The sequence below is a fragment of the Leucopleurus acutus genome (genome assembly GCF_964270905.1).
Source record: "Leucopleurus acutus genome assembly, chromosome: 14".
Classification (NCBI taxonomy): Eukaryota; Metazoa; Chordata; class Mammalia; order Artiodactyla; family Delphinidae; genus Leucopleurus; species Leucopleurus acutus.
This window is the reverse complement of record NC_139156.1, coordinates 81,164,650-81,178,399: the sequence shown is the minus strand read 5'-3', so window position 1 is coordinate 81,178,399 and position 13,750 is coordinate 81,164,650. Positions and strand designations below refer to the sequence as shown.

At 44.1% G+C, this 13,750-nt stretch overlaps 1 protein-coding gene across 1 annotated transcript in view; it reads right to left on the bottom strand.

Annotated features, from left to right (window-relative positions):
- The window catches only part of PCNX2 (pecanex 2), a gene marked incomplete at its 3' end in the record, with an annotated part of 278,430 nt that overhangs the window by 200,382 nt on the left and 64,298 nt on the right, over positions 1-13,750 (bottom strand). The window contains exons 11-13 of the mRNA XM_082854963.1: positions 9,672-9,825; positions 9,553-9,585; positions 668-839 (exon numbers count right to left, since the gene is read on the bottom strand). Coding sequence (XP_082711089.1) covers positions 668-839; positions 9,553-9,585; positions 9,672-9,825 — 359 coding nt within the window. The remainder of the gene's footprint in view (positions 1-667; positions 840-9,552; positions 9,586-9,671; positions 9,826-13,750) is intronic.

Genomic DNA, 13,750 nt, shown 5'->3' with positions numbered 1-13,750 from the left:
CAACTCATCTAAAATCTGCAACAATCTCCGTGGTGTGTACTATTTTTGTCCCCATATCACAGTTGAATTTTGCTCAAGGTCACACAACTAGTAAAGAAGCAGAGATGGAATTCAAACAGCCAGCCATCTGCCTCCGAAGCTGGGGCTCTACCCCATTATATTATGAAGGTCACTTGTGTACATGGAGCATTTTACATCAAACACTGCCTAGACCTTAAGGCAAGTAAAGTGCACCAATGGAAGGCTGGGTGATGGCACATCCGGGACTCCACCTGGACTGAGAACCATGTCCACTCACATGTTACCAGAGCATCTGTGCCGTGCAGATGGGGCTGTGGCTGCCACCCTAATGGCAAAATCGCCTCCACCCTGGGGAGCCCCACTGACGCCACACATCAGGCACCTCAGCCACCAGTCTTCAGATGTTATGATGCTGCAGCTCCCTGCTCATGGATATCAACATCCTTTAGAGTAAGTCCCTTGTTGGATGCTTGGGGCTCTGCCTCCCAGGCCGTCTTCTGAAAGTGTGCAAGCCAAGAGAAAAAATGCACATCTCTTGATCCAATAATAAAGGAAGAAAACGTATCCAACGAGGGATTCAAAAAATAACGGGGAAAAATACCCTCCCACCTCTATATTCTTCCCCACAACCCCCAAATGAACTCACCTATTAAGAAGTCCCTAGCCGACTGGAGAGACCCTGGAGAGAAGAGCTTCAGGCCATACACAATGTAAGTGGGAGGGTGCCTGGCTTTGGCCCCAGTATCAAGAAGCAAGATAAGGCCACACAGCACACAAAAATAGATTGGTCTGCTATATGTTATGATTTGGTTGTGTCCCTAGAAAACAAACACAAGTTCTGAATGGTACCTTTAATTCTGATTAAATAACAAAAGCCTCATAGTCAATCATTTATACCATATTATACAACTTATACCATATAACAATTCACCCCTCCCCCACCATAATTCATACACACAAAACACCAAGGGAAAAAAAAAATACCCTGATGTTTACTCTGTCAAAGAAGAATATCAAAAAGAATGTTATGTCTCTCAGACTCAGCAAGATTTACCTGAAAATGTAATTACCAGCCTTGGATAAAATCTAGATCTAATTCAATGCTTCCCCCACAGTGAAACTTCCATTTGTGTTGTTCATTTCAAGTGCCAAACTAATTTAAACCACTATTTGCTCTGCATGCTCTAAGCTGAGCTCCATTATTAACAAGAAATAGAATTACAAGTTGTAGGCTTCAATTTCCTTATGTCTTAGAAAGCAAGACAATACAGGTGCCAAATTATACCTGCAGAGACTGCACAAAATGTCTCAGTGTAGCACAGTGGAATAATCAGTTTTTAAACATTTGCTATTTATCTGCATTGTCCTCTGAGGAGGACCAAAAACTTAACTGATTTCATCTTAACCTTCAAAATACTCTTAAGAGGCGAGCGGACACACTGTTTTATTCTTCTTCTGGAATGGATAGAAAAATTAAGGAAAAGCTATAACATCAACTTTCCAGGGCAAAAGTCAATGAAGAATTAATTTACATCTCACAAATCAATGCAAAATTCATAAGGTTCAAAAAAACCAACAAAAATGAATTAGGGAGAGAATATTATTTGCAATTCATGAACTACTTTGAGTATAAAAAGTCAAGATGAAAGTGATACAAGTTTGATCACCTCACACCTGTCAGAATGGCCATCATCAAAAAATCTACAAACAACAAATGCTGGAGAGGGTATGGAGAAAAGGGAACCCTCTTGCGCTGTTGGTGAGAATGTAAATTGATACAGTCACTATGGAGAACAGTATGGAGGTTCCTTAAAAAACTACAAATAGAACTACCATACGGCCCAGCAATCCCACTACTGGGCATATATCCTGAGAAAACCATAATTCAAAAAGAGTAATGTACCACAATGTTCATTGCAGCTCTATTTACAGTAGCCAGGACATGGAAGCAACCTAAGTGTCCATCAAGAGATGAATGGATAAAGAAGATGTGGCACATATATACAATGGAATATTACTCAGCCATAAAAAGAAATGAAATTGAGTTATTTGTAGTGAGGTGGATGGACCCAGAGTCTGTCATACAGAGTGAAGTAAGTCAGAAAGAGAAAATCAAATACCGTATGCTAACACATATATATATGGTATCTAAAAAAAATGAAAAAGAAAAAGGGTTCTGAAGAACCTAAGGGCAGGACAGGAATAAACACGCAGATGTAGAGAATGGACTTGAGGACACGGGGAATGGGAAGGGTAAGCTGGGACGAAGAGAGAGGCGTGGACATATATACACTACCAAGTGTAAAATAGATAGCTAGTGGGAAGCGGCTGCATAGCACAGGGAGATCAGCTCGGTGCTTTGTGACCACCTAGAGGGGTGGGATAGGGAGGGTGGGAGGGAGACGCAAGAGGGAGGGGATATGGGGCTATAGTATACATATGGCTGATTCACTTTGTTATACAGCAGAAACTAACACACCATTGTAAAGCAATTATACTCTCATAAAGATATTAGGGCTTCCCTGGTGGCGCAGTGGTTGAGAGTCCGCCTGCCGATACAGGGGACACGGGTTCGTGCCCCGGTCTGGGAGGATCCCACACGCCGCAGAGCGGCTGGGCCCGCGAGCCATGGCGGCTGAGCCTGCGCGTCCGGAGCCTGTGCCCCGCAACGGGAGAGGCCACAACAGTGAGAGGCCCGCGTACCGCAAAAAAAAAAAAAAAAAAAGATGTTAAAAAAATAAAATAAAAAGACTAGGAAATAAGTCAAAAAAAAGAAAGTGATACAAGTTTGGATATGAATTTTTAAAGTCACTGACTTGAACATATTTAGAAATGCAATTTAAATTGCCACTGCTTCTATAATAGAAATAGTCTTATTCTGAGACCATCTTTTAATAGGAAGGAAAACACAGGCTGTCCATGGGGGCTGGCTATGTTTGGCCCTGAGTCCAGACTCAGTCTTAAAGGAATATTTTGTACCCTTATGAAATTTCCTTTTGAATCCAACTAGGTCATAGATTAATGGGTAAGGGGATACTTCCTCTGCATTAAAAAAAAAAAATTGAAACTAAAGCATAAGTGAAATCTTAATGCATTTCTTATCAAGTGAATAGCAAAATAAATTGCTTGGTATAGATAGCCACTTAGTATACAAATACACAAGCATATGAGATCTTTCCTCAAACTGATACCATTTCAGAAATATAATTAAATAGCTACTTCCCACTTGCCCTGATCCTTTCTGTTACTAAAAGGTTAAAAATAACTTTTTCCAGGAATTGAAAGTCTATGGCTTTGAACAAATTTAAGATATCATCTTGGATCGTCCAAGTCAAACTTTATTTATTGGGCACGGGAATGCTTTCTTTTTATTTGTAATTTCTGAGACAAACCTTAAGGCTCCCTTAGAAACAGGCTGCCCTCACCATCATGCTATCTCTGGGGTCCCCACACCATTCTAAGCATATCGCTAATACATGGCATGTGAGGCACTTTTATCTGTCTTGATTCCTAAGAACACCCACTAATAAAATTTCCCTCTTCTCCAGTTCCTTCTTTCACGTAGGATTCAATCATAAAACCTCCCAAGGATTCTTTTTTTTTTTCAATAGAAAAATTCCACTCGCTCCTCCAGGTGAAGTCTGATCACAACCTTCTAAAACTTGTGCAAGTGTTTCCCAGCTGTTTTTTCACCTTCAAATGCCCTGGGGAAGCACTGCTAATGTCTGCTCCGGGGCATCTTGCAGGCTGTTTTACAAAAGCTGGTCTACACACGCATTTGGGTCTCCCATTAACCCCACCTACATATACAATGTCACAGGCGGTGCTCTGGTCGCAGGGCAAGGAAAGGGTAAGGTGAGAGAATCTCTCCAAACCTACAGGTCCCCACCCGGAGAGCAGTGGTGCTTGTGGCTAGGGGACCAGGCCATTCTAACTGTCCTCTTACCAAGAGAGTGGGCTGGTCAGATGCTTCAAACTTGCTGCTGATAGACAAGTAGATAGATGGATGGATGGACAGATAGACTGATAGACAGATAGATAGATAGATAGATAGATAGATAGATAGATAGATAGATAGATAGATAGATAGATAGATAGATAGATATAGATGGATAGATAGACAGGGAGACAGAGCAATAAAAGGGTTTTGTTCTAAGGAAGATGGGGTGTCTGAACCCAGGGGCACTGAACCGAGGCCGTCAGCAACCAGGACGTGCCAGCCCCATCCCATCTCTGCCGTTTCCCGTGCCAGCGCCAGGCTTCGTGCAGATCTGAACTCTCTGCTTCTCAGCCCAGAGGGCAGAAAAGAGCTGCCTCACGCCTGCCGAGTCTGCACAAGTTCCTGTCTGGTCGCACTCAGAGGTCAGCTGTTTCTGACAAGCTGATGTAAGACAGCAAAGGCTAACATTTATCCTGCTTTCCTGTGCCTCAGGCACTCTTCTACCTACTTTAAATATTCCACTCGCAGAAGTCCTACCATTACTCTCATTTTGCCAAGAGTAAACCGAGGCACAAAGGCTTTGCAGTGCGGCCGAGCCAGGACTTGGATTCTACCCACTGGCTACTACCCACTGGCTCCCCAAACTGACCCAAATGGTGATTGCATTTGCCACTGGATCCTTCTAGGCCCAACACTCATCCTCACTCGGATCAAGTTCATTCGCAATCCTCATTCTTTAGACACATGACGTGAATGTTACTCGTGTGAAGTAAAGAGAGAGTGGGGGGGGGGGGGGAATCATTCGTAATAGCTTCTCCTGGAAGGTGGAAGAGGGCTCCTACCAGGAGAGGGTGTAGAGAAATAACTGCCCGCTGCTCTGTCCAGCCCCTCTGAGACACTATATCTACCTACGTGGAACTCTCTTCACTCTAATAAGGATTTGCTGTTTGCTTTAGCAATTCACCTGTTTATATTTAGTCACATTTTTTTAATTGAAGTACAGTTGATTTACAATATTGCGTTAGTTTCAGATATACAGCATAGTGATTTGTTTTCGGGGTTTTTTTATGCAGATTATATTCCATTATAGGTTATTGCAAGATATTCAATATAGTTCCCTGGGCTATACAGTAAATCTTTGTGGCTTATCTATTGTATGTACAGTAGTTTGTATCTGTTAACCCCGTAATTTATCCTTCCCCCTCTCTCCCTTTTGGTAACCGTAAGTTTGCCTTCTGTCTGTGAGTCTGTTTCTGATTTTTCTATAAATTCATTTGTATTATTTTTTAGCTTCCACACATAAGTGATATCATATAGTATTTGTCTTTCTCTGTCTGACTTATTTCACTAAGCATAGTATTCTCTAGGCCCATCCAAGTTGCTGCAAATGGCAGTACTTCATTCTTTTTTTTTTTTGCTGAGTATTATTCCGTTGTTTATATACACCACCTCTTCTTTATCTAATCATCTGTTGACGGGTACTTGGGCTGCTTCCATGTCTTGGCTATTATAATAGTACTGCTATGAACACTGGGGTGCGTGTATCTTTTCTAATTAAAGTTTTCATTTTTTCTGGATGTATGCCGAAAATTTTTAACTATACACTTCAGTTCCCCTTGTGTGTGGAGCAAAAGAAGGCGATCTGGGGATGGGAGCCCACTGCCCTAAGGAAGCTGAACCCCAGTAAAACCCTAGCCAGCAAGTATTCTATGACCCACACTTGGTGGCATATATATACAGTGGACTATTACTCAACCACAGAAAAGAATGAAATAATGCCATTTGCAGCAACATGGATGGACTTAAGACATTATCATACCAAGTGAAGTAAGACAAACGTTGTATGATATTACTTATACCTGGAATCTAAAAAAATGATACAAATGAACTTATTTACAAAACAGAAACAGACTTACAGACAGAAAAACAAATGTATGGTTACCAAAGGGGAAAGGTGGGGAAGGGATACATTAGGAGTTTGGGATTAACAGATACATACCACTCTATATAAAACAGATAACCAACAAGGACCTACTGTAGAGCACAGGGAACTATACTTAATATCTTGTAACAACCTATAATGGGAAAGAATCCGAAAAAGAATAGATATGTACATGTATAACCAAATCACTTTGCTGCACACCAGAACCTAACCCAACGCTGTAAATCAACTATACTTCAATTTCTAAAACTTTTTAGTGAAATTTAAAAGAAACCATTTCTCCGATAAACAGCACCTTAACCAGGTGTTCAAGGTCCACATCAAAAGTGGTTCAGTCACGCTGATTGTCCATAACCTCGAGAGGACGTAAGGAAAATGGCGCTTTACTTCTGTGGTTCTCCTCCCCCATAACCCAGTTAAATCATCAGATGAGCCCCAGCTAAATCCCAACTGAGGGACAGCCTACAAAATCCCTGACCAACGCTCCTCAAAGCTGTCCAGGTTATCAAACACCAAGGAAAACCCGAGGAACTGCCACAGCCAGGAGGAGCCTTAGGAGAGAGAACGACTAAATGTCAGGCAATGTCCTAGATGGAATCCTCAAAAAAAAAAAAGGGGGGGGGGGATATTACGTAAAAACGAAGGAAATCTGAGTGAAATACGGACTTCAGTTAATAATAATGTATCCACATTGCTTCTGTAGTTGTCACAAGTGTAACATACTGATGGAAGAGGTTAATAATTGGGGACCTAGGGGTGGGCTTTGTGGAAACTGTACACTCAGTCCTCTGGATCCGCAGAGCAGAAGGAGAAAGGAAAGAAACCTTTACAGAGGACTGACTATTCCAGGTCCTGCACTGGGCACATTATATAGATTGTCCAACTCACCCATGACCAAATCCAGCTGAGGCTGTTATTATTATCCCCACTTTACTCACACAAAAATCACCAGCATTTGTCAAGCGCTCCCGTGGTGCCAGACTCTAGGCTGAGCCCTGGATGTACATTACCTTGTTTAATCCCCTTACAATCCTATTTTATTATTTCCTCTTTTACAGAGGAAAAACCTGAGATTCAGAGAAGTCACTTGACCAAGATGCCGTAGTTTGTACGTGGCGAGGCTGGATTCGAATCCCGAAACCCACACACTTCCAGTTACCCCGGTGTTTCTCAGGTGTGATCTGAGATCACCTCTGCCATCAGCATGGGGTGGGGGAGTGTTAAGATGCAGGTTCCCAAGTGCTGCCCCAGCTGTCCTAACTCAGAATCCCTGCAGGTGCTGGGAAAGGCGCCGACGCTGCCTCTGTGCCAGTGATCCTACTGGATTTTGCTTTCGGGGTTATCATTAGTGGATACTGTTGGTTAGACCAGTGTATAAATCTGTGTAAGCCGTGGAAGAGCCTCACTGCCTGTGACTAAGTTGCCAGTCTCTGATCCTCAGATTCCTTCCAGGAGCTACCCCCCATTCTCATTTTTTTAAGCTCTCCTAGACCTCTTTTCTTTTCCAATCAGACGCGTTTCTTTCAGGCCCAGGGTCAATGGTACCATAACTATTAGCAGGCCAGTATTAATCTGCAACTCTATCTGAAGCACACAGAATGTTACGAAAAAGAAAGCCTGTTTTTCATTGTGCTATCTTCAGGTTTTAACAACTTGCTCAAAATTTGCCACCTCTGTGCTCCTGGAAGGAAACAAAGGAGAAAGTCAGTCAATCACTCCAAGAACTGACTGCATTAATGGCCCTCCCTGGGAACGAAAAGTAACGCAGTTTTGAAAAGCACTGGTTCATCTGACAGCCCCTGATGAATGAAGCTTAGCCAGGGCTGGTGGCAGGCTCGAGCACCATCTCTCTACCAGACTGGGTTCATTCTCTTGACCATTTCCTTTCTGAGGTTTTCTCATCTCTAAACAGTAAATCAGCCTCTAAACGCCTACATGGCTCAGTCACACTGCAGGAGGAACTATTTTAGAGCTACCATATTTTCTTGCCTCATCAGAACAGTTAGAGAAATGCCAGCTCAAATCTGAGACTCATTCTACTCAGAAATCTGTGTAAGCGAATTAAGTACTGCCATAAACATAGTTTGATGTCTGACTGTGGCTTCTGTTGACAGTAAGAGAAGTCGTCTCTTCCTAGCTCACTACGACAGGCTGCTCAGACAAAGGAAGGGCAGCTGCATTTAGTCCTCCAGGAACTGGATCAACAGAGACAATACGACTCCGACTTAGAGCAGGACCCAAGGGTCCTGCGAACAGTCATTACAGATCTACAAGGATTACGCAGCTGTACTTGCCATCCTCCCTGCCTAGCATTATTCCTGAAAGTACATGCAGGAAATGAATGTTTAACAGCACACAACACCCCTCCCCCAGGTCACCCAGAAAGACAGTGACCCAAGCGCTGTCACTAGGAAGCGGGGCGTATTTATCACAGCAGGAGGATGCCCATGTCGCATCTAGGGTGGGCTGGGACAGCACACCCCAGGGCTGTACGTCTCTGCGCTCACCACCTAACCCAGATTCCTGACAACAATCACAAGGACACACCCGTGATAGCCTAATTACGCTGCTTCTGCTTATCTTGACATTCAGACTCTGGGATGAAAGAAGATGTATTAAACCAATTACGGGGAACAGAGGAATTTAACAAGATAGTAACGTATGCCAGGTGAGTGTCCAATGACAAGCTTTTCTTAATTACTATGAGCTAAGCATGAGCTATCACAGATTTAAAAGCAGTCCTAAGTCATGGATATGAATTTTTTAAAGGCACAGTAGCGGGAAGGTCAAGTTTTCTTTCTTTGGAAGTGGTTTTCGGGGACCCACAGGAGCTCACCATGACAGAGGAAAGAAGGTTTCCCAAGGAGCTGGGACATCCACCGGGCAGTGGTCTCGGTGCACAGGCACGTGGCCAGGGTCCCAGTAGGGAGAGCGCCAGACCTGGAGCCGCAGCACCACCGGGGAAGGTGCGGCCGGGTCAGTGGATGCTACGTGTGCTTCCGAGCTCATGAAAGAACGCGCAGACACCAAGAGATCAGTGCTGGGGAGCCCAGAGGGTCAGATATAAAGGAGCCCCAAACGATGAGGTAAAAGGTAACAATACACTTGAAAGTGTGGACGAGAAAGAGATCAGCTTCAGGTAAAAAGAATAATGATGCATGCTTACATACTGAGGTTTCTACCGTCTATTAAGCGATTTCTCTACGCCAGGCGCTGTTTTAAGCCCGTTACCTGGATTACTGAATCCCCATAGGCATTTTTATTATCCTTATTCACACACAGGGAAGCTGAGGCATGGAGAGTACACATTTTGTTCAGGGTCCAATAATCAGACACAGGAACCAGAAAACGAACGCAGGCAGCCTGACTGCAGAGTCTGGGCTCACCGTCTTTCCCGACATGAGTCCAGGGCAGGTAGAAAAGGCCCTGCACACATCCTTGGTCCCCATCCTGTTCCGTCCCTGCCACCATCCCCACCACGCTCTCCGATCTAGCCTGAACTTGGCCACGATGCATTAATATTTCTATTTATATATTCAATATACATGGATATTGATATGCACGTCGCCTTTTGAATCTAGTTTGCCCATTCCCCTATCTTCAACGCAAGCAGAGCGGACAAGCTACTCGCCCGTGGTTGGACACTTACGTGGACTGGCGAGGCGGGGTCAGGCTGAACGCTCTAGAACACAAATGAGAAGTGTCTGTGTCATCATCTCATGATTTCAAGGCTACATTAGTGATGGTAAGAATTAGATGTGCTCTTGCCTTTAACAGGGAGTACTGGCAGCTGGCCATGACGAGGCAGAAGAGAAGCACCCACATGTCTTTGCAAAAGCCTCGGTTCAGTGTCAGAAATCCGAGCAGGGAAACCAGGACAATCAGTAAAACTGCCAACACGTTTTCCTTGACATCTTCAGTTCTGGGCAAAATAAACAAATTAAAAACGGAGGGAATAAAAGGTAAGGCTGTCTGTTTTTAAACAGAGAATACCTGCATGCTTCTAAAAAGACTGGCCACAAGGGAGTACTTATCCCAAGCACGCCTTTATATTTGGTAACAAGATTTTAAGGTTTCCTTCTTTCTTTCCTTCGTCCTGTGTTTTATATTTTTAAAAATCCATATTTAACTCCCACTTTCTGTTATTGAAGTAAATGAAATATAATCCAATTGGGTGTCCTTGGTCACTCAACTGGGTTTACTGGGAGAAGATCGTCAATTCCTCCATCCACAACAGTGAAATGTGAAGGAGCTTCACTGACTCTGCTAAATGGGGGAAGGGTTGCGTGGCAATCCCTTCCAGATACAGTCTCCGTGGCCGGAATTTCCTGCTCAGTTTCAGAAGCCAGGAGAGCTCCAGCGGAGGGCTGACGTGCAGAGGGTGAGACTGAAAGTATGTCGTGACCACAGCCTCACGGGGTGGTTTTCTCTTGGGGGGCTCCACTTGAGAGGTGCAGGGTAGAGAGGTGAGCTCATCAGCTGTGGGCTGTTATCAGTGGATGTGCAAAGGGACAAGAAAGGGAGTTTTAAGATGCTGATGCAAAGGGGCTAAAGCTGGATCATGGGGAGGCAATAAGGGCTGCTAGTGGGAGGAAGTGGATGCATCGAAGTGCAAAAGAGGACGGGGTAACACTGGAGGGAGGTGGAGGGGCCGGGAAGGTTGAACGGAGGCTGGGGTGATGATGTCAGGGGTGGAAGCCCTCTGTGGGGGGACGAGATGCAGGGTGGAGTTACGGCAAGGAGCAGCTGAAATGAAGTTAAGGGAGGATGGCGTGGACCACAAGGTCGAGAGTTCAGATGAGTCACTCACAAGAATTCCGAGCACGTTTCTTACCTCACCAATGTTGGCACATGTACATATTGTTTTGGGTTTTTTTTTTTTTTTCTGGCCGGGTCGCATGTGGGAATCTTAGGTCCCCAACCGAGGATTGAACCCACGTCCCCTGCAGTGGAAGCGTGGAGTCCTAACCACTGGACGACCAGGGAAGTCCCCATATTAGTCTTTCCCATTCAATTATGATCATTTTTAGACAGGGACAACTGGCTACTTCATCCCTGGGATGTTAAGGCATTCCTGAACATTCTATTTTTAATTAATAGACATTATTTTTTAGAGCAGTTTTAGATTTCAAAAAAAATTGAGGGGAAAGTACGAAGAGTTCCCACATAGCCCCTCCCCCAAACACACCCACCCTCCCCCTCCATCAACATCCCCGACTAGGGTGCTACATGTGTTATAACTGAGGAACCGACACGGACAAATCACTATCAAGTAAAGCCCATAGTCTACATTATGGTTCATTCTTGGTGGTGGACATTCTGTGGGGTTAGACAATGGTATAATGATATGTATCTGCCATTACAGTATCTTACAGAGTATTTTCACTGCCCTAAAAATCCTCTGCGCTCTGCCTATTCATCCATCCTTCCTCTCTAACCCCTGGTAACCATTCATCTTTTTACCGTCTCCACAGTTCTGCCCTTTCCAGATTCCGCGGTGGAATCATACAGAATGTAGCCTTTTCAGATTAGCTTCTTTCACTTAGTAATACACACTGAAGGTCCCTCCGTGTCTTTTCATGGTTTGATAGCACCTTTCTTTCTATTGCTGAATAATATTGCACTGTATGGACATACCACAGTTTCTTTATCCATTCACCTATCAAAGACATCTTGGTTGCTTCCAAGTGTTGGCAATTATGAATGAAGCAGACTTCCCTGGTGGTGCAGTGGTTAAGAATCCACCTGCCGGGGCTTCCCTGGTGGCGCAGTGGTTGAGAGTCTGCCTGCCAATGCAGGGGACACGGGTTCGTGCCCTGGTCCAGGAAGATCCCACATGCCGCGGAGCGGCTGGGCCCGTGAGCCATGGCTGCTGAGCCTGCGCATCCGGAGCCTGTGCTCCGCAACAGGAGAGGCCACAACAGTGAGAGGCCCGCGTACCGCAAAAAAAAAAAAAAGAATCCACCTGCCAATGCAGGGGACACGGGTTCGAGCCCTGGTCCGGGAAGATCCCACATGCCTCAGAGCAACTAAGCCCGTGCGCCACAACTACGGAGCCTGCGCTCTAGAGGCCGAGAGCCACAACTACTGAGCCCGTGTGCCACAACTACTGAAGCCCACGTGCCTAGAGCCGGTGCTCCGCAACAAGAGAAGCCACTGCAACGAGAAGCCCGCGCACCGCAATGAAGAATAGCCCCCGCTTGCTGCAACTAGAAAACGCCCGCACGCAGCAATGAAGACCCAACACAGCCATAAATAAATAAATAAATATCAAACTTATGAAAAAAATTATGAATAAAGTATACATAAACATTTGTGTGCAGGTTTTTGTGTGGACGTAAGGAGCGTGATTGCTGGGTCAAATGGTACTAGTATGTTTAGTTTGGAAGAAAGTGCCAAGCTGTCTTCCAAAGTGGCTGAACCATTTTGCAATCCCACCAGCAATGAAATGAGAGTCCCTATTGCTCCACACCCTGTGGTGTTATCAGTGTTTTGGATCTGGCCATTCTAACAGGCGTGTAGTGGCATCTCATCATTGTTTTAGTTCATAATTCCCTAATGATATACGATGTGGAGCATTTTTTCACATGTTTATTTGCCATCTGTATATCTTCTTGGGTGAGGTATCTGTTCATATCTTTTGCCCATTTTTTAATCAGACAATCATATAGAATTGAGAAGTATAGAAATGTGAAGAACTCAGATATTAAGATGCTCATGTGGAATATTTTTAAAAATATCGGGGAGGGCAATACATATTTGGTGAAAAGGGAAATTTATGTGTTTTTTTTATTTTCTACTATGCACTTTTTGTAGAGCTAAATGTATTTGTTAGCTCAGGTCCATAAAATACATTATGTATTCTTCAGTGTGCTCATAACATTTTGATGTGTCTACCTAAAACAATATAAAGACTTAGGAAATAAAACAAAACAAAAATTTCAATTAGAAAAACCAAACCTCTGGGACTTCACTGGTGGCCCAGTGGTTAAGACTCTGCAATCCCACGCAGGGGGCCCGGGTTCAATCCCTGGTCAGAGAACTAGATCCCACATGCCGCAACAAAGATCCTGGCGTGGCCAAATAAATTAAAAAAAAAAAAAATTTCTTTCCTATTTAAAGGGAAAGAATAAAGTTTCTGAAAAGTATTTTTTTCCCAGATTCTCCTCCACCAGGACTCCATCCTCTGCCCTCAGCCTCTCCACCATCACTTCCCCCCACCCACGTTTCCTTGTATATCAATATGAAATATTGGGTTAAGAAGTTTGCTCACTGGACAAGGAGTGTCATGATTAAGGCTTTACTTTAGAAAGATTTATGTTGCAGAAGTTAACAAGATGCACTGAAGGGGAAAGGATAAATAATACTCCCAGAGAGAAGTAAGGCAGGCCTGGGAAAGTGACACAGCTGGAGAACTGGAAAGGACACGTGACTTTCAGACACAATACAGAACGAGGCAGAAAGGACCCTGTGATTGAATGGATTATCTACAGTGAAAGATGGGTTGAAAGAATAAAGACGATTCCAAGATTTCAATCTGGGGGAAGAGGCTCTTAATGGCAGAAATGGGGAAGGGGAGCTGCTTCGCTAAGGGAAGTCGAGTCATTTGTTCACGTAATAAATGGGCTTGGCACTGCTCTGGGTGCTGGGAACACATCAGTGAATGAATATCATGACGTTTCCTTTCAGTGGGCAGTGACATAAAATAAGTAATACACACGAAATGAGTACATGATATAGTACCTGAAGATGATTAGTGCAATAGAAAAACGAATAGAACAAGGTGAGAGGAGTTACGACTATCCGGGCAGGGAGCTGATGGAATTTTAAACAGGAAGGTCAGGCTA